Source organism: Lactuca virosa, chromosome 1 (genome assembly GCF_052849685.1).
Source record: "Lactuca virosa cultivar CGN04683 chromosome 1, Lactuca_virosa_CGN04683_v6, whole genome shotgun sequence".
Taxonomy (NCBI): Eukaryota; Viridiplantae; Streptophyta; class Magnoliopsida; order Asterales; family Asteraceae; genus Lactuca; species Lactuca virosa.
Window position 1 is genome coordinate 173,163,105 of NC_136426.1, and position 25,488 is coordinate 173,188,592.

General features: G+C 38.8%; 1 protein-coding gene and 1 non-coding gene across 2 annotated transcripts; one reads left to right on the forward strand and one right to left on the reverse strand.

The window, feature by feature from the left end:
• Nucleotides 1-4,306: 4,306 nt before the first annotated feature.
• LOC145124095 (uncharacterized) lies at nt 4,307-10,273 on the reverse strand. Its single transcript, XM_079059317.1, has 2 exons — nt 9,768-10,273; nt 4,307-4,346 (listed from the first exon to the last, which is right to left on the reverse strand). The coding sequence occupies exons 1-2, from the start codon at nt 10,271-10,273 to the stop codon at nt 4,307-4,309; spliced, it is 546 nt and encodes a 181-aa protein (XP_078915443.1).
• Nucleotides 10,274-11,368: 1,095 nt separating this feature from the next.
• LOC145151809 (small nucleolar RNA R71) lies at nt 11,369-11,475 on the forward strand. The gene has a single exon (XR_013732362.1). It is a non-coding gene; the product is annotated as a small nucleolar RNA R71 (small nucleolar RNA).
• Nucleotides 11,476-25,488: the final 14,013 nt, after the last annotated feature.

Genomic DNA, 25,488 nt, shown 5'->3' on the forward strand with positions numbered 1-25,488 from the left:
TAATACACAAAAAGGGAGGCTAGGGTTTGAGAGAGGGACGAGTTTAATCTGTGGAGGCCGAGGTAAAAGGGTGCTAGTGCACATTATGTTCCTTATATAAGCCCCAAACCCTAAATATTAGGGTTTCTCACAGACATCAGTACGCCCAACGTACACAAGTGTACGCCCAACATATTAAGGCGTACCTTAGTACGCCTATCGTACTCCTATGTACGCGCAGCGTACTCCCCCTTTATGGACTAAACTTGCAAACTTAGCCTTAAACTTGTCTTGGCTATCCATTCCCAATCCTAAGGGCTATAATCGACAAAGTAAGATAGAATAGGGTTCAAAAATACCTGCTAAAATCTCGGGGTGTTACATTCAATGCAGTTAAAGGGTATACTACTATTTGTTAATATCCCTTCAAAGTCATACATGATGGTTACGTGAGAAAATCCATTGTGACAAAGGAATACAAAGTTGATGTTGTATGTTTGTCCACTGCTATCGTTCTCTACACGTGATGCATTTCGAACTAGGCCAAGGGTTTTATGGTAATTAGCCAAATAGTTTCTGGGATATGTAATGTATTGTCACTATCAAGGACTTGTCACCATGTGTAAATGCCTCTTTCGCAAATAGACTAATGTAACTGATATGGAAACATGTATAAATGTTTTTCCAAATTGTGAAACATTTTTTCTTTTGTGATGTATTGTCCAGTGCAATTAAGTAAAGGATGATCAGTATGTCAAGTTTGCTGATAAAGGTTAGCTTGGTTAAGTATTGGGACATGAAAGTGGCAACTCCATCATAAGTAGTGTCTGTGTAAAGTATGAATAGCTTTAATGTAACACTCGATTTCAGGTATGAAATTATTTCCGTTTGTGTATGATTTCTTTTTCGGCCATGATGTGGTGAAGCCTCACCACAACGTGATGATAAGCTTTTGGGCTGCGAGAGTTTAATGAACCACCACGGCGTGGTGATTTTTCCGTGACGTGGTGGCGGCTGTTAGAAAAAACCCTAAAGTTGAAGGGTTGAGCCCTATTTAAACTCCTTAACCTCTCATAGCCTCCCTCCCATTAGCCTCCTTCTCTCCAAATCGTCCCTTGCGAACCCTAGATCCATTGTGAGAGTTTTTAGCCTTAATGTGTTTGTGTGTTTGGTGCTGATGAAGGAAGAAGGTGGTGGAAGATCATATTGGGAGTCCTAAGCAATGTGGGTCCATGATTTTATCTTCGTAAAGCATCTCACGGAGGTATAAAGTCTTCATCTTGTTGAGTTAGTTGATAGATCTATGGATTTTGTCCATTTTTCTCTATGCCTTGTGGCTTTGGAAGGATAAATCTCACAAAGCTTGCAACTTTATGAATCTCTAGACCATTTGGATCATTTGACTCTTTGGATTTGATTTAGATTTGTGTTTTGTGACATCCCCAATTTCACGGCCAGAAAAGACCAATTTGTTTATGATTTATTTAAGATCAGAGTATCCTTTTTAAGAATAACATTGCGTAATTTGTACCAAAAAATATGATAAGTATATTATCAAAGCATTTTCGAAGAAATGTATTTTCATTATATTAAAAACGTTGGGATGTCATCGTCAATAAAACGCATAAGACTAAACAGAAATAGTATTGGCCTTACAAATATCTATATTCTAACGGCCTTTAATCCATTGATCTCTTATCTAATCATCACACATGTACTCTTTTGTCACTACCTGTAATACAAGAAACTGAGTGGGTCAGCCTTGGGAGCCTGGTGAGCACATAGGGTTTTCAACCCACAATAATTATGTTCTTTAATTTCATCAAATCATCCAAACCGATTACCCATTCCCGTTATCCTCACTTTCTGTCTCTAAAGCATCTAATTTAAGGGACCTAGCCTAAGGATTATCATCAGGAAGACAATATTGCTTAGGGGATTCCTCAGCAATATATGTCAGTAAGGCAACCATGAGTGGGATGGAGTACACCTGGTGAACACGTAGTTCAAAAACACCTACAAGTTGCGAGCCTGCAAGCGTTCCACTAGACTGTCTAGAATAGTTTGTGGTCGTCATCTATACTCCGCTAGATGATTGGACCAGCTTAAACATCGATGCCTCTCATAATTTATTTCATCTTTCATCATCTATATCATCTCCCCATCTTTACCCAACATAATTATAGGTATAAAATACATATACAATTTAAATCGAGTAAAACATGTGTAAATCGTTCATCTAGCACATTATCAGGAACACAGATAATAGGCACATATAGCAAGTAATTTTTATTAAATACTTCATATCTATGTGGAAGATGAAATTACTATGCACTCACTTGTTAAAGTGATGACTCAAAATTGGGGCAGCGCTTCGCTTCTAACAATTTTCTTTTCCTTCGACGAAACCTAGTATCATTATTACTAGATTTTAGTCTAATATTTATTGTGACTAATTATCAGTGTAGATTTATCATTAATTCAAAGTCTACTTTCACGATCTATCAAGTAAGGAACAACTAGGTAGGATCATATCGGAGGTAGGGTCCGTTTGGTATACGAAGTATACTGTTTGGAAATCCCACTTTAAACACCTCACTAAATCACAACCTAGACATTATTCCTATAAGTAGGTTAATCAGTATAACAACTTTGAATCACTGATAAATCTTGTTTATAGGTTTATAATAACGATAATGAACTTAAACATAAGTTATACTTAAAGTAGGCTAAGCATAAGTCACTTACAAGGGGGTTTAGCGAGGAACCAGCTCTGCGCCTGCAGAACTTCTGAACCGAAAGCTCTTCTTCTCGGAGACTTCTAGCGCTCCGGGACTCGCTACTAACACTTAGGAGGTGCTCGGGAAAGGCTTAGAGGGTTTGGGGGTGTTTGGGAGAGAAATAGGTGACGAGATGTGAGAAAAAGAGTGAAAAACGTCTTCTATATATAGGCTGCCAGCACCGAGCGTACTCAAGAATTACACTGTGCGTAATGGGTTTTTAAGGGTAACGTTGAGCATACTAAAAATCACACTGGGCGTAATGTGCCACGTGTTTCGATCTCATGCAAAGTGATGTGTGTTTATTTCACTAGTTTTAGTCCTACTTTTTAAATATAATTTAGACACACAAAAGGCAGTGTACCTGTCTCTTTGTGGTATAATGAAGCAAGCAGGGTATCAAACATAGGGAACGATAAATAAACTAACTACTAAAATTATCTAAAAACAAATAATAAAAGAAAAGAGGTTTTATCTAGTTTTTCAAGACTAGAAACTTAAGCACTTATCTAACACTTAAACAAAGCAATTAACAGCTAAAACAAATGAAAATCAACTAAATTCAATATTAAAGGAGACTTATGTTCAGGTTCGACTTACTTATTCATATGGTTGATTTTACGGAATATGCAATGGATTAATTTGTCATTGGCTAGCGATTAATGTGATTAGGTTCACGTTCACTATTACTAATCGTTAGAAAACAAATCGATTCAAACGGTGGCCAATTGGTTAAACTAATGTGTTTCCTAGTTTATTGATTCGGGTTTAGTAAGACTTGTACTTAGCTAATCAAATTACTAATTCAATTAACTTCTTGTATGGTGGTTCGTCACACAAGCTCACACATTGACTTACCTATTTTTTAATTAACCCCTAGTTTCATGTAAACTATTCCTAGGCATATAACATTCTTTTCACATAAATTATATTTGACAAGCAATTACGAGATGTTCATGCAACTTAATAAACTTGATAATTTACAGAAAATAGTTATTGTCAACACATAAGGGTCTTTAACAAGCTCAACAAAACAAAATTCACCAAATTAAATAATCCAAGCCATAAAATTCAAACCATAGTAATAAGTTTGTCTACCCTAAACAGAAGCTAAGAGTTTTTAGCTCATAATCATGGCATTAGAATATCTCACAAACTGAACCTAATGATCTAAACTTGGTATAAACACTAGATTAAGAAAAGTGAATAAAGTTGTGCCTTTCGATCTCCTCAAAATTGAATGCTAAGGTTGATCCTCGAGTTCCAGAGCTCCAGCAACACTTTCAATCGAAATTCAGTCTCTAAGGGTTCCAGGGAGAAGTCCTTGTCTCGTGAGTTTATTTCCCTTTATATAGTTTCTGAAAACAGGGTGACTCGTCGAGTCCATAGACCGAATCGCGGAGTTCCTCACTTAAAATCTGTGCGCGGTAAGGTACTTGATACTTCGCGAATGTTCGTGACTACTCATCGAGTAGGTTTCCAACTCGCCGAGTGCTTCAGATTTTTGACTCTTTTTCTTCTTTCTTCAATTCTCAAGCTTCCGATTGCTATTCCCGCTTCCTTTTGCTACCGAGCATGTCTTTTAGGCTGAAAATACAATTTAAACATAATTAAGTATCATTTCTTCAATAATTGAAATAAAATAGCCAAAAAAGTATTAAGATTCTACACAAAATATATAAGTAAATATGCACATATCAAAATACCCCACACTTGACTTTTGCTTGCCCCCAAGCAAAACTGAATTTTAGCACACTAGCATTACATAAGATAATCCCAATCAAACCCAACCATTATGCCAAGACCGATATACATGCATTTGTGTCTAAAATTTTCCTAAGGACCCCCCTAATTCTAAATACTCACAATCCTCATAAACACTCGCCCACTTCTTTTGAACAACGCTCATTTTATGCATCCCTATAAGTCCCCAATCTACTTGTGTATCAATCAGATCCGTTTGATGGTGCGGAATCCCAATCAAACGGATGCTGCCTGATCAAAATAGAAGAGAAGGAGAAGAATAATAACTTGAATCTATGATGTATTCAATGAATAGAATGATGCTCCATACACATAGTTCACACACTAGCTCTTCTCTTTATATTCTCTCACACCTTAAAATACACACACTTAAGCTCCTTGGCCCCTTTCCTTACATGCACTCCTCACCCTATATATAGTACACATGTTCACGGCCTTGAACGGGTTTACGGCCGTAAACCCGTTTACGCCACACACCAACATGGCCGTGAACGCAGCCGCAAACACATATTACACTTTAGAAAAATACAGTTGTTTAGAAAAGCAAAGTATAAACCATAATTTTAGACCCAACAATCTCCCCCTTGGTTTATAGCTTTCTTTTCTAACTGACCAAACAAACTCCCCCTAAAAATAGTTGTCTTTTCTTTTCAATCTTCATCGAGAGCTTGGCTTCAACATTAGTCTTCAATTTTCTTCACAGCATCAAGATGAACATATGAATCTTCTATGAATGTCTTCATCTTGAGCAGTTGGGATTTTCTTCATAATTTTGCTTTGAATGCACGGTGGGTGAGGAGGCTTTTTGAAAAGATTCTTGAAAGATAGCTCTTTCAGCTTGAGAATCTTCAGAGAGACTATCAGAGAGAAATAATCTTCTGGATCACTTCAGCAGGTACAAGATAGCAGCAGACTGATTGAGGAGGCTTCAATGCAATCCGTCACATCATCTTCAAGTACAACTTGACCTTGCTTCTGGGGTCGAAAGATTGAATGTTGAAAGAATAATCTTCATTTCTTGCTCCTTTGAATGAAAATTCTTCGACACTCATAGATGAAGTCTTGGCTTGGAAATTTTCGATTCAGTCTCCATGAGTCTCATCTACAACTGAATTCACTTTTCAAGACAAAACAAAACTAAAAGAAAATTTAGCACACTAAACGGAAACAAAAATATTTTTGGATTTTTGATTTTTCTGAATAAGAAATAAAATAGAAACAAAAATATTTTTGGATTTTTTTATTTTTCTGAAGAAGAAATAAAAACAGAAATAACACTATTTTTGGATTTTTAATTTTCTGATTTTTGTTTGATTTTTGATTTTTTTGATTTTTGTTTGATTTTTGAATTTTTTTTTTATATTTTTTTTAATTCTCCCCCTAAACTTGTGCATAGATGAAAACTATGAACAAATTTAACAAAAAAAAAATATTTGGGATCAAAGTTGTCAAGCAATCCAATATCGTTTATCAGCACACGCCTGCATGTCTAGATCTGGTCAATCATCGGTATTGTGGTCCACTTAAACACAAAGGATGTTGAAAGTTTGGACAGATTATAAGTGACAAGTCATTGTGATATATATTCCTAAATGGACATTTAGCTGACGACGACCAAGGATATTGTTGTCCACTTAATTTAAGCAGCAAGATCTACAGACAACCTCTAAATGGTTCAATTTTAGTTGCACTAGAACGTGTTTCCCACTTCCTGATATACCCCGGTAATCAAGAACTTCCAAAGAACTCCTTACTTTAGGTGAGTATTCAGTCATTAAGAAAGAGGTCAGATATAGAAGTGCATATGTTGTATCCCAGGTCGGATGTCTTCCAATCACACAGAGGGAACAACATATGACTAACATAGATAGAGGGATTGAGAGGTAGAATGTTGCATATGTTGTGTTCCAGGTCGGATCTTCCGATCACGCAGAGAGGACATCATATGGCTAAAAGATAGAAAGAATTTCATAGATAAGGAGGTGCGTAGAATTAGAGTTGCATATGTTCCAATCCGGGTCGGATATGTTCCAATCACGCAAAGGAATCAACATATGACTGACAGATAGAAAGCAAGAAAATAATTTCCTATGTGACCTACTATATCAGAACCCCCCAGTCGCCCTATCAGAACCAGAATTAAGGACATAAGTCCGTACATCAAGGAAGAGTTAAGCCACAGTTCTAAATGCATATTAATTTAGTTTATCTCGTAGGTTCCCGTGTTTATCTCACTCTTCAATCTACCCGAGCGTCGTATGGTCAGTCCAAATGAAACTATCTAAGTCTATATTGTCTAGTCTTTTCATGGTCAATCAATGTCTAGTCCTTTTGAATCCTTTGTGCCTACCAGCACATTGAATACATAGTCTAGACAATTCGGCTTAAGTGCATTACACGCATCATAAATTTCCCTCTAGCACTATACTTCATATCACTTCCCAAACAATACCTACTAACGAAAGATTATAAGAAAATAAAAGATTGTCTTCAGAATGAATCAGTTTAAGATAAACTCAGGAGTATAGAGAAGAAAACTCAAACCGTAAGTCACCGATTGAATTTGCATTCAGACGGTCTGAGAACAGCACGCATAATCTCAGAACAGATCCGAAAATTCTTCACATCGTTAAACACAAACCCCATGAGTGATCCTTTCTTTTCTTCATCTCTTTCCTTTCCCGCAAAGGACACATACTATCACTTAAAGTTCTGAGTGTTGCACAGTTGAGAGATGTCCCAATCATGTGCCAGGAGCAGCCACTATTAACAAAACGAAGTCTGATGATATGCCTCCATAGCTGCTCCGACACAGAGCAGGATCAGTTGGTCTTTGGAACCCAATCCATTTTGAAACTGGGTCGACCCTTGTCAACTTTGCACGGTACTCTCTCCCATGACATGTCCTGATTATCACAAACAGAATATGTAGATATATTAGAAGCATTAGATGATTTGGGAGTTTGAACCTTTGGTACCCATCTGTAGTTGGGTTTAACCCATTTCTTTTTCGATCCGATAGGTGCCTTATCGCTTGCTTTTGAACTTGAAACCGGCTTCCTAGATCGCTTTGACCTAACCGGTCTTGGCTTCATTTGAGCATCACTTTAGGATTTTGATTCTTGGCCTTCTGCGCGTTCCAGTCACCATTGTCTGAATGTGACCTTGAGGGGTTTCTTTTGGAAAATCTCCCTCTTGGCGCGTTCTGGCACCCTTGTGTAGTAGGGAACGTATGCGCGATTTGGACAATTTCTGGCAATGTGTCCAGGTTTTCCACAGTGGAAGCAAGTCTTTTTCTTCACGTAGGAGTTGATTCTTCCTGCCCCTGGTGGTGTATCCTTGCCTTGTCTCTTGCTTTTCCCACACACAAAGTTGCAGCATGCATTCTGTTTAACTTGATTTGGTGGCCTGTACTTCTCAACAACAGGTTGATCAGAAGCAACTGAGTTCGAAGCAACAAATTCAGAGTTCAAGGAGACATTGGTTTGTTCAATAGTTTTCTCCTTGTTCTCATCTTCTGCTACTTTACCTGCTCATGAAGTAGAAGCATTAGAGTCGTTCAGCTCAACACTTTCTGGCACAACCACATCATAATTATCAAAGATATCATCAAATATATTGAAAAAATTTAATTCATCAGACTTTGATACAATTTCATTATCAGACACACTTTCTTCAGCAGCTTGCTTTGATTGACTTAAGGATTGATCTGTATTGGAAGTAGAAACATTAGTATTTTAACCATTAATAATACCTCCTGACACAAATCCATACTTCATAAATGGCTCTCTGTCTATTTCCTCTTTTGTTAAAGGGTTATTAGTATAGGTATGATTAAAAGGAGGAGGCACTTTATCATACCCTAAACCCTTTGACTGTTTTTCTTTGAATTTCAAATTAGTTTCTATCATGGATGCAACTACTTCACTTGACACATCAAATTTTCTAAAAGTAAAATCTGCATTTTCAAATTTGTTTTTCAATGTGTCAAGCTCAGCAGTTACCTCAGCAAGTTGGTCAGTCACATAACTATAATGTGCGCACTTAGTGTTATACTCTTCCTGAAGTTTTCTAAAGTCTTTAGTTTTTGCTTCTAATTCAGCCTTCATGGGTTTCTGTCCTTTTCTAAGTTGATATCCTTCATATCTCAAGTCCTCGTTCTCTCTACGTAATAATTCTATATGCTTAAGAAGATTTTTAACATTATCAATGCATGTCTGAGAACAAGAAGACTGACTTACCTCTTTCTTTTCAGGCTCTGAAGTAGAAGATACCATAAAGGAAAACTACAACTTCATCAACTCTTCTTCAGGATCAACTTCAGCTTCTTCCACAGGAGTATCATTGATTTGAGCCAAGTGAGCATTTTCAGGTCCTGAAATATTCAGTGCCTGAATCTGGTCCTCCCAGTGAAAAGATTGAGCAACCACTGCCAGATTAGCAGTCTCACTGTTGACTACAACATTTCCACGACCATTTCCCATTGGAACCAATGTTCGATCACTACTAACTCTTATGTCTGGTTTCAGACACTCACGAGCAAAATGACCCGGCTCGTGACAGTTGTAGCAACACAACTTTCCCTTGTTAAACCCTACTTTCTTATCCGCATTCATTCCCCAATTATTCTTTCCCGTCTTCTTAGCAAATTGCTTTGCCCTGAACACTGCCATAGCTATCTGCCAAGTAATATCCATTTCTTCCACATCCTCTCGATGAATTTGATCTAGGTCAGCAAATGAGAGTTGAGGTGGAAGCTCTCCAGCTACAAAAGCATTGTAGCAATTGACAAGTCCAGTGGCAAGAGCTAAGTTTTCATCATTTTCTTTGGAATGGGGAGCTGGAACCATAACTGGTGCATTTGAGGAGGAAACAACTTCAGGTACACCGAAAGAATGACTCTGTGGATGAGACATGGATGATGAAGAAACAAATGGTGCAACTGATGGAGCAATAATGGTTTGATTCTGAGGTTTCTGAACGACAAAGGCTTGACTTGGAGTGGAGGTAAAGGATGAAAAAGCGTTATTTGAATAAATCCCAAGATTTGCAGTCGAGTAGGAATTCACATGATTAATCTCTCGTTGCTTGTCATCAAGATCACAGGCTTTGATGATTGCCATTGTTTCAGCAAGACTAAGACGATTAAGATATTTTGTCTTCTTGATGAGAGCCACATTCATATCCCATGACTTCGGAAGTGAATTCAACAACTTTTTTTTTATCTCAGTCTTGGTCACCCACCCAAATGTAACTGATTCGTCACCCACCCAAAGGGTAAGTTTAGAATCTCGATTGTCTAATATATCACTTGCGTTATTTAGGAAAGGTATTCCAAGAATGATTGGGACTTGAGGATCCGCTTCCATGTCTAGTACTATGAAGTCCGCGGGGAACACAAACTTATCAACTTTCACCAATAGGTCCTCGCATACCCCCCTTGGAAATGTCACCGTTTTATTCGCTAAGTGAATTGCCATTCGAATTGGCCTTGGCTCCGGAAGGTCCAATTTCTTGAAGAATGAATATGGAATAAGGTTAACACTTGCCCCTGAATCTGCCAATGCATGAATAGTTGATAAATTTCCGAATTGGCAAGGCAAGGTCAAACTACCTGGGTCACCCATCTTCTTAGGTAGTTTGTTCAACATGGCGGCTGAACAATTTTCATTGAGAACCACCTTATTCACCTCTTCCATCTTCTTTCTATTTGTAAGAATCTCCTTTAAGAATTTGGCATACTTGGCCATTTGCGCAACCGCCTCGATGAAGGGCATATTAATTTTAAGGGCTTTTACGTGTTCCAGGAATTTTTGATAATCAATATTGTGCTTATCTTGTCTAGCTCGGCCTGGAAATGGAATGGAGGTTGATATGGTTTAATAGGAGGCTTATTTTTCTGTTCAGGTGGGGGACTCGTCGAGTCCATGTCTGTGACTCGGCAAGTCGAGTCGGGTTCTTGCGATTTTTGGTTTTCTGGCTCTTCCTCTTGCACCAATTTAGGATCTTCATTCTAAATAGGGGCTATAGGATTAATTATCTTCCCACTCCTAGTTGTCACGATGTTTATATGTGCGCCTTTCGGATTATTTTCGGTATTACTAGCAAGTCTACCCGATTGTCTTTCGTTCACTAGTTGTGCAAGTTGGTCTAGTTGCTTTTCGATGTTGAGAATGGAGGCTTGTTGATTCCTAAGCAGAGCTTGTTGATCTTTCATCGTAATTTGATGTTCTCTCAACATGTTTTGTTGATCTTTTATTGCAGCATCGGTATCGTTATGCCTTTTCTCGGATGCGGCTACGAATCTTGTAAGCATATCTTCCAAATCTGATTTCTTTTCTTTCACCGATTCCTCCTTTTGATAAAAGCCTCTTGCTTTTTGGTTATACTTTTCCTCCTCCGCCTTCTTGTACTCATCATAAGGTAGCCATTTTTTCTTGGTTTTTCGCCAATCATCATCATATCTATCACCACTTGATGAACACACTTGGGCTTTCTGATTCCCATTCTCATCAAGATCACAGTCTTTAGTAAGGTGAGACCCTCTACAGTTGTTACATCCCACTCTAATGGCATGGATGGATTGGTCCATCTTAGTCATTCTTCGATCCATGATCTCCAATTTTGCCATCATTGCTGCCATGTCATCGGAAATAGAGTTCACCACGCCTCTAGTTGAGTCATTCCTTGGGTTATGATATTCTCTAGAGTGCTTAGAGAATTCTTCAATGAGTTCCTTAACTTTTGCCGGAGTTTTCTTTGTTAATGGGCCTTGAGAGTCAAGGAGTTGTCTAGTGGTAACATTTACTCCATTATAGAAAATGGAGACTTCTTGTTGAACGTTCAAGTCATTGTGGGGACAATTCCTCAACAAGCTTTTGTATCTCTCCCACGCCTCATATAGTGATTCGCCCGGTTGTTGTTCGAAATTGGCAATGGCTTTCTTCAATTTTGCTATTTTTGAAGGAGGGAAAAATTGGTCAATGAACTCTCCACACATTTTTGCCTAAGTGGTGATGGATCCTGGGGGAAGTGATTTCAGCCAATCTTTCGCAGCCCCCTTAAATGTGACCGGTAGCATACGAAGCAAAACAGTCTTGGGAGGAACTTTCGGGATGTTGAAATAGTCGGCTATGTCGTTGACCTCGTCGATGTGCTTGTACGCGTCTTCGTGATCTTTCCCGTAGAATGGGATGTCCGTGAGTTGAGCGAGTATGTGGCCTTTTAGCTCAAAGGTAGCAGTTGCTGGAATTGCGGGTGGCACTAGTCCTGACCCGGTATCATCACACAGCCTCTTCTTGTATTCACCCATGGTGAGATCAGCATTGTTAGCCGTGGTGTTATCGGGTTCGCCTTCTAGGTCGCTTTCTTCTTCGGCTTCTGTTTCGATTTCATATTCTGTCACACCCCCAAACCGAAACTGCGGAAACATTCGGGGGTGGACGACATCATACATAGTATCACAACAATTGCATCATAGGAATCAAAGTAAACACAACCCTTACCTTGAATATATATATATAAGGTATTTACATCTTTTAGATTCATATTCATAGACATTTAATGTATATCAAAATATAAAGATGTGACTCTATATTCTCCATCTTCTCAAAAGTCTGTTGAGGTACCTGTCTACTGATTTCATGAGAATACAAGCGATTTTGAAAAGAGAGTATCAGCATAAAAGTTGGTGAGTTCATAAGCATGCTTTTGTGATAAAAACCAGTTAATGAATCAAAGAAAATGTTTATATGTTTCCAAGAAAAACCAATATTTTCTAATGTATGAGTTTTTTGCAGTGATCTATAAGTACGAAAACACTGGCTATCACTAGTATGTATATAATGTTATGTTGGAAAACCCTAGTTACTACAAGTATGTATAGTAGTTTCATTAATTAAAATAAAACTATGTATTTTGTCCCCTGGAATCCTCCAGTATAATGTATAGTAGTTCTATTAATCAAAATAAAACTAATGATGAATGAAATCCCATAAACGATACGTTATTTTGTACTATTGTGAGTCGTATAACCATGCTTGATATGATTGATGACCTCTACGACGTTCTTCAGGCGTCGGACGGTATGCTATTTGTTACCCCAGGCATGCTTGCCTAACTGTAGCTAGCAGTTTAGGTGTGGGATGGTCAGTCCCGAATAGATCTATTCACAAATGCCACGCTCTCCCTCCAAGAGAATCTGATTATACTAAAAGATAGGATTTAACATGTACCTTGAAAGGTACAAATGAAGAGTTGTCTCACAATCTTGTATTAACTACTTTACATATAGTTCTGTATTGTTCTTTTGTGATTAAATCAGTTTGTATACTTTATACAATAATAGTTATACTTAAATAACTATTTGGTAATGAATCCTTGTTACCCGAGAGATATAAATAAATATTATAAACTAAGTTTGTCACAGTTTATATGTTTAACAATATATAAGCTCTGAATTTGTAAAACTGTATATCGAATACCCCAAACCATACCTATTATAGTTTGCATGAATATTATGTATTCGGTTTGTGAATCGATATGAAAACTATGCAATTTTGCAGTAAGTTGAAAATGTCCCTTATGCTCAGCAATATACAAAAAGGGATAAAATATCTAAATATTTTATAAAATGTGAAAAACGTATGGATGTATCAATTGCATCAGTTTTAATCGTGTTGAAATCCTTTTGTATAAATTCAAAAAATCATTTATGTTTGTCTTGTGTTCTCCCCCTAAAAACATTAAAATCATAAAAGCATAGGGGTATGAACTCACTATTCGTTGTGTGAAATGTCGAACAACAAAACTGGGAGTGAAGATCCTCGGGTTGATGTACGCGAGACTTAAAGGGATCCTAATATCAATTAAATACATATATGCATTTATTAGCGAAACCATTATTTATAGTGTTGGAAAAACACTTGCTTTTGGTTTAGGAATGTTATCGGGAGTCGATTGAATCTGAGAAAGCGGGTTTTCAGTCAAGTTCACGACTTGGGAAGGTTTGCGGCGGTGAAGAGGATTACGGCCGTGAACTATTCTCGGCCGTGAATAGCCCATTGAAGGGTTTACGGCCATGAACGGTATTCTTGAAGGAAATATGATTGTTTGAAGGGTTCACGGCCGTGAACAGATTGCTGCTCTTGAAGGTGTGAAGATTTGAAGGGTGTACGGACGTGAACTCAAGAACATCACTGTTGGATTCGATGAAAAACGTGTTTTAGATGTTCCACAGCAACGCCAAAAGGTGATCCTTGATGATTTTCGGAAGAAAAGAGGGTATTTTGGTGTTTGCGGTTGAGGGGTTAGAGAGAGAAGGAGAGAGTTTTCTGCCAGAAAAGTGTAAATGAAGGGTAGGTGTTCATATATATTGGGGGGTTCATGGTCGGTGGTGGGGTCCACCCACCGACAAAGGGGTTTACGGCCGTGATCAGGTTTACTGCCGTGATCGGGTTCACGGCCGTGAACACCAATCAGGCCGATTTCTGCTGATTTTCGAAGGAGACTTGGGTTTTCGTGCGATTTTGGTTCCGACTCTTATATAAAATTAAATTATATAACTTAAATGATTTTTCCCAAACCATAAGAATTTGACGGAACTAAATAAAAAGACAAATTTTATTTAACGTACTTGACTAACGTTAACAGAAAAACGCTCGGGTTGTCACATCATCCCCCCGATAGAGGGAATTTTGTCCCGAAATTCAAACGTAGGATACAATCATGGACTCGTAAAAAGATGAGGATATTTCTGTTTCATTTGATCTTCGCGCTCCCAAGTGAATTCAGGTCCCCGCTTGGCATTCCAGCGGACCTTCACTATCGGTATGCTACTTTGTTTCGTTCGTTTGACTTCCCGATCCAAGATTTCGACTATTTCTTCCACGAAATTAAGGTTCTCGTTGTTCTCGATCTCATCAAGAGGGATCACTAAGGTTTCGTCGGATAGACACTTTTTAAAGTTCGAGACGTGGAAGACGGGATGTATATTGCTAAGCTCTTGGGGTAAACGAAGTTTGTATGCTACGAGACCGATCCTAGCGAGGATCTCGAATGGTCCTATGTATCTCGGATTTAGCTTTCCACGCTTTACAAAACGTATCATGCCCTTCCAGGGTGAGACCTTCAACAGGACACGGTCACCAACCTGGAACTCCAAAGGTTTTAGTCTCTTATCGGCGTAGCTCTTTTGTCTATCTCTTAAAGCTTTTAGTCGTTCTCTTATTTGTACGATCTTTTCTGTGGTTTCTCGGATAATTTCTGGGACTTTGAGAGTGCTATCGGGGACTTGACCTTTGGCTAGCTATGTGTCACCCACGTCAGCCCAACACAGAGGGTTCTGCACTTACGGCCATAGAGGACTTCAAACGGCGCAGCCTTGCTGCTAGTATGATAGCTGTTGTTGTAGGAGAACTTAACCAAGGGCAAATGGGTGTCCCATGACTTGCCAAAGTCTATGACACATGCTCTCAACATGTCTTCCAATGTCTGAATGGTGCTCTCACTCTGCCCATCGGTCTGTAGATGGTAAGTTGTGCTCATATCCAGCTTAGTTCCAAGAGCCTTCTGCAATGACTGCCAAAATCTCGAGGTGAATCTGCTATCCCGATCGGAGATAATGAACATAGGCACACCATGCAGACGAACTATCTCTTGGATGTAGATTCGTGTCAGTCTCTCCATCTTGAACGTTTCTTTGATTGGCAGGAAGTCGGCGGATTTAGTCAATCTGTTGACGATTACCCAGATACTGTCATGGCCACTCTGGGTCTTTGGCAACTTGGTAATGAAGTCCATTATGATTCGTTCCCACTTCCACTCAGGTATTTCTGGCTATTGAAGTAGACCTGAGGGCTTTTGATATTCCACCTTCACCTTGGAAAAGTCAAACACTTGCCCACGAAGGCAGCGATCTCTGCTTTCATATTTGGCCACTAATATAACTTTTTGAGATCCAGATACATTTTATCCGAACCTGGGTGAACGGAGTATCGAGTATTGTGAGCTTCGTTCATGAAAACCTCTCTGTAACCGCCGAACTTCGGGGTCCAGATCCGGTTCATAAAATAATAAACTCCGTCTCCCTTGATCTCTAAGTTCTTTTCCATTCCCCTCAAGGCTTCATCTACCACGTTCTCTGGTTTTAAGGCTTCCAACTGAGCCTCTCTGATTTGTGCGGACAAATGGGAATGGATGGTCATTGTAAGTGCCCTCACTCTACGACCGAAGTAGTCTTTCCGACTGAGGGCACCTGCTACAACATTGGCCTTCCCTAGATGATAGTTTATATCACACTCATAATCGCTGAGTAGTTCAACCCATCGTCGTTGCCTCATGTTCAACTCTTTCTGATCGAAAATGTGTTATAAGCTCTTATGGTCGGTGAAGACAGTGCACATGGTCCCGTAGAGATAATGTCTCCAAATCTTTAGTGCGAAGACCACTGCTCCCAACTCCAGGTCATGAGTTGTATAATTGACTTCATGTGCTTTCAGCTGTCTCGAGGCATAAGCAATAACCTTTCCTCGTTGCATGAGCGCACAGCCTAGGCCCCGATTGGATGCATCACAGTAGACTATGAAGTTCTCCGTCCCTTCAGGCAGAGACATGATAGGTGCGATACATAGGGCCTGCTTCAATGTTTGAAACACAATGTCTTGCTTTTCTCCCCAACTAAAGGGTACACCTTTCTGAGTCAGGATGGTTAAAGGCTTAGAAACCCTGGAGAAATTTTGGATAAACCTGCGATAGTATCCAGCGAGACCCAATAATTGACGTATTTCTGTGGGCATCTTCGGTGCTGACCAAATCTCAATATCCTTGATTTTGGAAGGGTCCACGTGTATACCTTCCTCGCTAACCACGTGACCAAGGAAAGTTACTTTTCTGATCCATAATTCACACTTTGAAAACTTTGTATAAAGTTTCTCCGCCCTTAGAGTTTCTAGCACCAGCGTCAAGTGTTGTCTATGATCTTCCTCACTCCGAGAGTAGACAAGTATATCATCAATGAACACTATCACGAACTTGTCTAGGAAAGGGCGGCACACCCGATTCATCAGATCCATGAATACTGCGGGTGCATTGGTTAGACCAAAGGGCATTACTACAAACTCGTAGTGACCATAGCGAGTTCGGAATGCTGTCTTGGGAACATCATTCTCATGGACTCATAACTGGTAGTACCCTGATCTCAGGTCTATCTTTGAGAAATAGCTGGCTCCCTGGAGTTGATCGAAGAGGTCGTCGATTCTGGGTAGGGGATAACGGTTTTTGATGGTAAGCTTGTTCAGTTCACGATAATCTATGCACATCCGAAAGGATCCATCTTTCTTTTTCACAAATAACACCGGGGCTCCCCAGGGTGAGGAACTTGAACTGATGAGTCCCTTGCTGAGTAGCTCATTGAGCTGGCTGGATAACTCTTACATTTCTGTCGGCGCTAGATGGTAAGGGGATTTGGCTACAGGGGTAGCTCAGGGGATTAAGTCATTCGGAACTCGACTTGGCGCTCGGGAGGGATTCCGGGAAGATCTTCGGGGAAAACTTCAGGAAAGTTGCAGACTTCAGGGATGCTCTCGAGGTCTTTAACTTCATGCCTCCCATTAATGACATGGGCTAGGAATGCATGACACTCCTTTCGTAGATATTTCTGATCATTGATGCATGAAATAATACTAAGGTTTGAGCTGAGTTTATCACCAAAAATAATAAGGGCTTCGCCAGATGGTTGATTGAGGCGTATGGATTTTTCGTAACAAAAGATATCCGCATGATTGGGGCTCAACCAACGCATGCCAATGATGACATCGAAGCTTTTTATGGAAATTGGCATAAGGTCGATTGGAAAGGAATGGTCATTTAGGGTAAGGGTACAGCCTATAAATACGTCGTTAGTGCTCTCTTTCTTTTCGTTAGCCATATCGACGGTAAATGTTTCGGTTAAAGGTTTGGATTTATGTTTAAGAAGATGCTTAAATGCATGACTAACAAAACTTCTCTCCGACCAGAATCGAAAAGAATGCATGCGTAAGAGTTGTCAAGGAGGAACGTACCCGTAACAACGGTGGGATCAGCGACTGCTTCCTCCTGGCCCATGGCTAGCACTCTCCCTGTGTTGCTAGCAGTTGTTGCCTTGGGGCAATTTCTCTTGAAGTGCCCGATCTCCCCACGTCCATAACATGCTTGACCCACGCCCGCTCCAGGAGCCTGATTGGTTGGTTGGGTTGGTGTCTTGCAAAATCGAGTTGTGTGTCCCTTCTTACCACAACTATTGCACAACATCTCGCGGCACTGCCCATGATGATGAAAGTTACACTTGTCACACCTTGGAAGGGTACCAGCATATCTACTGGCAGGTGCTTGAACTGTAGGGGTAGTAGCAGGAGTGGTAGCAGCATGAACTGCCACTACTTGTTGTTTCTTTGAGGGCTCCTGCGAAGACTGGCCCTTACTCTTGTTCCAAAACTTTTTCTTCCCACCACTGGCCTTTGGTGGTTCGGGAACGGCTGCCACTTCCTCAAGATCAACCCTGTGATCTATAAAAGTTTCCGCCAGACACTTGGCACTGTCGAATGTGAGAGGTTTCGCAGCCAAAACATTTCCTTGAGTTAGGGGCGTCAATCCCGAAATGTACCTCTCTATTTTCTTGCTTTCCGGGGTGACCATCCCCGGACATAGAAGAGCCAGATCATAGAATCTAGCTGTATAAGTAGCATTGTCGGAACCCTTCATCTTTAGGTTCCAGAGCTCGTGCTCCAACTTCTGCATCTCGCCCCTTGGGCAGTACTCAGCAAGCATAAGCTCTTTTAAGCTCTCCCAACTCATGGCATTGGATACTGGCAGAGTTATGGATTTGACCCGGCTATTCCACCAAGTCAATGCTCTATCAGTGAAAGTGCAGGCGGCAAACTTCACCTTGTTGGCCTTAGAACGTGCACAAATCTCGAAAATTGATTCGATCTTCTTGAACCACCGGGTTAAGGCAACGACTCCTCCATTGCCGTCGAAGGATTTGGGCTTCGTATTCATGAAATCTTTGTACGAACACTCCTTCTGGTGTCCCTGGCCACCGTTAGGATTTCAGGGATTGGGTCCCTTTCCTGATCCGCCAGCGCCGCCCAGATTCATTTGCGACATTGCAGCAGCCACAACAGCTGTAACTACTGCCTGGAACATGACAGGATCGAACTGAGGAGGTGGCGGCAGCGGAGGATCGTTGTTCTGCTTGTTGGGTCTCTTCCTGGGAGGCATCTTTCTCTAAAATATGCAAGGGCAAAATGAAGATAAGCCTTCTACGCTGATCATGAATTGGATATTTTCGGGCAAGATATATCTAAACCCTACTGCGATAACAGAGATCTACAATAAAGGTTTACTATCATAAACAAGGAATTGAAGGCCTTTCATTTGTGAGGATTAGTACTACTTGTGTGCAGTGTGATAGAATCATAAAATACTCCTATAGTATTTTAACTATGTGCTTCATTAGTACATGATTTGGTGAGTTTTAGACTAGTCGCAACACCACAGTCACTCCCAAACACATGTTGGTCATATCTCGGACAAATATAGTTGATCAGGTTATATTGGCCCAACATATGACTACATAACTATTCAGGTTTAACCATAGTGTCCAACTAGCCCTAAATACTTTTATGTAGTTCTTACTATGTTATAGCTTCTTGTACATATGTATACTTGTATACTTTTGTAAAATACTTAAATTTTAAAGTATACTTTTAGTTTTAGAGCGGTTCGGCCCCTTTAGTGTTTATAGTTGTATACCATGTAAGGCCCGATATACTTAGTTCACTATAAACAACAGCTCTGATACCCATCTGTCACACCCCCAAACCGAAACGGCGGAGACATTTGGGGGTGGATGACATTATACGTAGTATCACGACAATTGCATCATAGTAATCAAAGTAAACACAACCATTACATTGAATATATGTAAAAGGTATTTACATCTGTTAGATTCATATTCATATACATCAAAAGTATATCAAAATATAAAGACGTGACTCTATATACTCCGTCTTCTCAAAAGTCTGTTGTGGTATCTGTCTACTGATTTCCTGAGAATACAAGCGATTTTGAAAAGAGAGTATCATCATAAAAGCTGGTGAGTTCATAAGCATGTTTTTGTGATAAAAACCAGTTAATGAATCAGTGAAAACATTTATATGTTTCCAAGAAAATCAAAATTTTTTAATGTATGATTTTGTTGCAGTGATCTATAAGTATGAAAACCCTAGCTATCACTAGTATGTATAGAATGTTCTGTTGGAAAACCCTGGTTACTACCAGTATGTATAGTAGTTTCATTAATTAAAATAAAACCATGTATTTTGTCCCCTGGAATCCTCTAGTATAATGTATAGTAGTTCTATTAATAAAAATAGAACTGATGAAGAATGAAATCCCATAAATGATAAGTTAGTTTGTACCATTGTGATTCGTATAACCATGCTTGATATGACTGATGACCTCTACGACGTTCTTCAGGCGTCGGACGGTATGCTATTTGTCACCCCTGGCATGCTTGCCTAACTGTAGCTAGCAGTTTAGGTGTGGGATTGTCAGTCCTGAATAGATCTATTCACAAATCTCACGCTCTCCCTCCAGGAGACTCTGATTGTACTAAAAGATAGGATTTACATTGTACCTTGAAAGGTATAAATGAAGAGTTGTCTCACAATCCTGTATTAACTACTTTACATATAGTTTTGTATTGTTCTTTTGTGATTAAATTAGTTTGTATACTTTATAGAATAATAGTTATACTTAAATAACTATTTGGTAATGAATCCTTGTTACCCGAGAGATATGAATGAATATTATAAACTAAGTCTGTCATAGTTTATATGTTTAACAATATATAAGCTCTGAATTTGTAAAAGTGTATATCGAAAAACCCCAAACTATACCTATTATAGTTTGCATGAATATTATGTATTCGCTTCGTGAATTGATATGAAAACTATGCAATTTGGCAGTAAGTTGAAAACGTCCCTTATGCTCAGCAATATACAAAAAGGGATAAAATATCTAAATATTTTATAAAATGTGAAAAACGTATGGATGTATCAATTGCATCAGTTTTAATAGTGTTGAAATCCTTTTGTATAAATTCACAAAATCATTTATGTTTGTCTTGTATTCTCCCCCTGAAAACATTAAAAGCATAAAAGCATAGGGGTATGAACTCACTATCCGTTGTGTGAAATGTCGAACAACAAAACTGGGAGTGAAGATCCTCGGGTTGATGTACGCGGCACTTAACGGGATCCTAATATCAGTTAAATACATATATGCATTTATTACTGAAACCATTTATTATAGAGTTGGAAAAACACTTGCTTTTGGTTTAGGAATGTTACCGGGAGTCGATTGAATCGGAGAAAGCGGGTTTTCAGTCAAGTTCACGACTTGGCAAGGTTTGCGGTCGTGAAGGGGATTACGGCCGTGAACTGTTCTCGGCCGTGAACAGCCCCTTGAAGGGTTTACGACCGTGAACCGATTGCGACTCTTGAAGGTGTGAAGATTTGAAGGGTGTACGGTCGTGAACTCAAGAACAACACTGCTGGATTCGATGAAAAACAAGTTTTAGATGTTCCATAACAACGTCCAAAGGTAATTCTTGATGATTTTCAGAAGAAAAGAGGGTATTTTGGTGTTTGCGGTTGAGGGGTTAGAGAGAGAATGGGAGAGTTTTCGGCCAGAAAAGTCTAAATGAAGGGTAGGTGTTCGTATATATAGGGGGTTCATGGTTGGTGGTGGGGTCCACCCACCGAGAAAGGGGTTTACGGCCGTGATCAGGTTTACGACCGTGATCGGGTTCACGGTCGTGAACACCAGTCAGGCCGATTTCTATTGATTTTCGAAGGAGACTCGGTTTTCCGTGCGATTTTGGTTCCGACTCTTATATAAAATTGAATTTTATAACTTAAATGCTTTTTCCAAAACCATAAGAATTTGACGGAACTAAATAAAAAGAAAAAATTTATTTAACGGACTTGGCTAACGTTAACAGAAAAAGGCTCGGGTTGTCACATATTCAGTTTCTTTTAGATAGGGGTTAAATCCAAAGCCTTCTATCTTTCGTTATTCGCTCTTTTGGCTGCTAGACTCACCCACTTTCTTGCTTTTCTTCTTTCCAAAGACCGATTTAAGGTCCTTGAAAGGTGATTTCTTTGGCGGGTTAGTCTCTTCAACGGTCTTCTCCTTGTCCTTCCTCAAAGCTGATTCCGGATATTCAAGAGGTGGTATCAAAGATGAGTTCGAACCTCGGGTCATAAAATACCTGAAAGAAATAGAATACACACGTAAAAAGAACAAAACTAAACGAAAAACGAAACTGGAATATTTCGATGGACTCGTCGAGTAGCTGCGACTGTACTCAACGAGTCAAAGGTAAAAAACAGAAAAAAATTAGAACTAAAATCCTACAAACAGAAAAACTAAAACTCAATCCTAATAACTAATTTAGTAAAACAGTAACTTTGTGCAAAATAGATCTCACACAAAGGATCGATAATACTAGCAATTAAAATTTATTTTAGAACCGTTCCCCGGTAACGACGCCAAAAACTTGATGTGTATTTATTTCACTAGTTTTAGTCCTACTTTTTAAATATAATTTAGACACACAAAAGGCAGTGTACCTGTCTGTTGGTGGTATAATTAAGCAAGCAGGGTATCGAACACACGGAACGGTAAATAAACTAACTACTAGAATTATCTAAAAACAAATAATAAAAGAAAAGCGGTTTTATCTAGTTTTTCAAGATTAGAAACTTAAGCACTTATCTAACACTTAAACAAATCAATTAACAGCTAAAACAAATAAAAATCAACTAAATTCAATATTAAAGTAGACTTCTGTTCAGGTTCGACTTACTGATTCCTATGGTTGATTTTATGGCATATGCAATGGATTAATTTGTCATTGGCTACCGATTAATATGATTAGGTTCATGTTCACTATTACTAATCCTTAGAAAACAGATTGATTCAAATAGTGGCCAATTGGTTAAACTAATGTGTTTCCTAGTTTATTGATTCGGGCTTAGTAAGACTTGTAGTTAGCTAATCAAATTGCTAATTCAATTAACTTCTTGTATGGTGGTTCGTCACACAAGCTCACACATTGACTTACCTATTTTCTAATTAACCCCTAGTTTCATGTTCATTATTCCTAGGCATATAACATTGTTTTCACATAAATTATATGAGACAAGCAATTAAGAGATGTTCATGCAACTTAATAGACAGGCCCGACCCAATAGGGTGGGCAAGCTGGGCGACGGCCCCAGGCCTCACTACGGTTTGGGGGCCCAAAATTAATTATGTTTTATATTTTATAGTTATATACACTTGTTAACAAATTTATCAAAAGTGTAGTAGCTTAGTTGGTTATGGTAAAATTAATCAAGCGCCGCTTCTTACCTGATACTCTCGTTCGAATCTTCCTGTTTGCAGTTTTTATGCATTTATTTTATTGATGGCCCCATTTCTTCTACGTAGTATTGTTTTTTTCTTATTGTAATCATACTATTTGAATTAGATGTCGATGTCCTAACTTAGTGAATTGGAATCCAAACTACAAAAATGGCCCTTATATTCTTTTTCATTATACATAAATCATCCAAATTATAAAAATATTAATTTTTACTCTTTTTCATTTTTGGCAAACCACCCGAACACTTATTTCATTTAAAACTTTAATGTTTTTATGGCCAATTATCATGCATAATTTTCATGCTTTTTTTTAACGAAAATCATATTAACCAACCCGTTAGACGGATTATTCTTCCTTTTTTTCATTATACATAAATCATCCAAATTATAGAAATACTTTCTTGACGACAAACCACCCTAATACTTACTTCATTTAAAACTTTAGTTTTTTTATGACCAATTATCATGCTTAAATTTTATGTTTATATATGAGATTTTCTATTTAGCATTGTCTTTTAATGTATAATAACAAGTATTTATAAGTTTATTTTGCGAAAATCATATTAACCAACCGGTTAGACGAGTCATTCTTCATTTTTTTTAGTTTTCAACCACATAAGATTTTTTTTTCCAAACACACATTTTTGTTTTTTACTAAACACCTGATCATTTTTCAAAATGGTTTGGTTGTTCGATTTTTCGGATTTTTGATTTTGTTTTGTTATTGGTTTTTTTTTAACTCGCATCCTTCAAATACAAATTTTGAGGGGCCACGTTTTTTTGTTTTGCCCCGGGTCTCAAATCATCTTGGGACGGCCCTGTTAATAGACTTGATAATTAACAGAAAATAGTTATTGTCAACACATAAAGGTCTTTAACAAGCTCAACAAAACAAAATTCACTAAATTAAATAATCCAAGCCATAAAATTCAAACCATAGTAATAAGTTTGTCTACCCTAAACAGAAACTAAGAGTTTTTAGATCATAACCATGGCAGAAAATATCTCACAAACTGAACCTAATGATCTAAACATGGTATAAACACTAGATGAAGAAAAGAGAATAAGGTTGTGCCTTTCGATCTCCTCAAAATTGAATGCTACGGTTGATCCTCTAATTCCAGAGCTCCAGCAACACTTTCAATCGCAATTCAGTCTCCAAGGGTTCCAGGGAGAAATCATTGTCTCGTGAGTTTATTGCCCTTTATATAGTTTCTGAAAACAGGGGCGACTCGTCGAGTCCATAGACCGACTCGTCGAGTCCCTCACTTAAAATCCGTGCACAGTAAGGTACTTGATACTTCGCGAATGTTTATGCCTACTCGTCGAGTAGGTTTCCAACTCGCCGAGTGCTTCAGGTTTGTTAGAACAAAGTTCTAGTAGGATCAATAGATTCTAAGCATAAAAACAATTAATGACGTAATAAAGAACACAGGAATGGTTTAACTGATGTCGAATGATTAAACTTTAACACCTCAGAAGAGCTCGATTAAGAACTTCGACTGTAGAGGTGTTTAGGGTTACAAAGTAATAATAATAATAATCACGACCGTATCTAAGGCATACATGCATGCACTATTTATAGCTTAACCCTAATTAATAATCACGGATGGACAGGCCCAGTCCGGATATACAAACTAAGCCCATGACGCAACATAGAATAACCAACAATCTCCCCCTTTACGTCAATGGAGCCGAAAGCTCAGTTCGGTTGAGCTATAGAAGACTTCTTGACAGTCTTGAACACCTTCGGTATAATGGACAGTAGAGTATGACGAAAGTAATGTACCATCGAAGCATGTCTGTGAAGTTCTTCTTGTCTGCCTCAGTGTTCTGCTTGCATTGATGGATGATATTAATTATATGCTCCAAGCAGTCCGTTGAGAACAGATGCTTATCAACAAGAGCAAAAAGAAATCTTTTAGCTTCGCCTCTTGTGAACATCACCGTGAGATGTTTAGAATCGATTTGTCCCATCTTCATCTTGTTTACATCTCCAGGCTTTCCAGTTGGCTTGACAGTTGGTTTCTTATTCAAAACTTTAGCAATCTCTTGATCCCTTGCAGCAACTTCATGTACGTAAGAAGCCAACATCCTCTTCAGATGATCTAGGATCGGCTCATATTCTTTCTCATTAGTGAGCAAGATGTTAAACAACAAGATCCAATCATGAGGATTCAAGTTAGGAAGATCTGCCAGGGATATCACAGAGACCGAGTTGTCTGAACCTCGGGTTATCTTGAAATTAACATTGACAAACTTCCCTGCATGCGAAGGTTTCAGCACCTTGACAGTTACAATCTTCTGTGCACTCCAGGTCAGGTACTGAGGCTGACCAAACTTGAGATAAAAATCGATAAGTTCACGATCAACTTGAGGGTGAGGTGAGGGAACTTGAACAGTTGAATCAAAGCAGTGCAAAGTAAATGCCTTTCGTGTTATTGGCATATCAAAATGTGAGTCCCTCGTGTTCTCACAATCAAATGAAGCCACA

Excerpts from the sequence above, each read along its gene's own strand:
- LOC145124095 (XM_079059317.1), bottom strand. The coding sequence starts at position 10,273 with ATGGCCAAGTATGCCAAATTCTTAAAGGAGATTCTTACAAATAGAAAG. Across the intron at positions 4,347-9,767 it reads GACGAATCAGTTACATTTGG|CCTAAAAGACATGCTCGGTA; the intron begins GTGGGTGACCAA and ends TTGTATTTTCAG.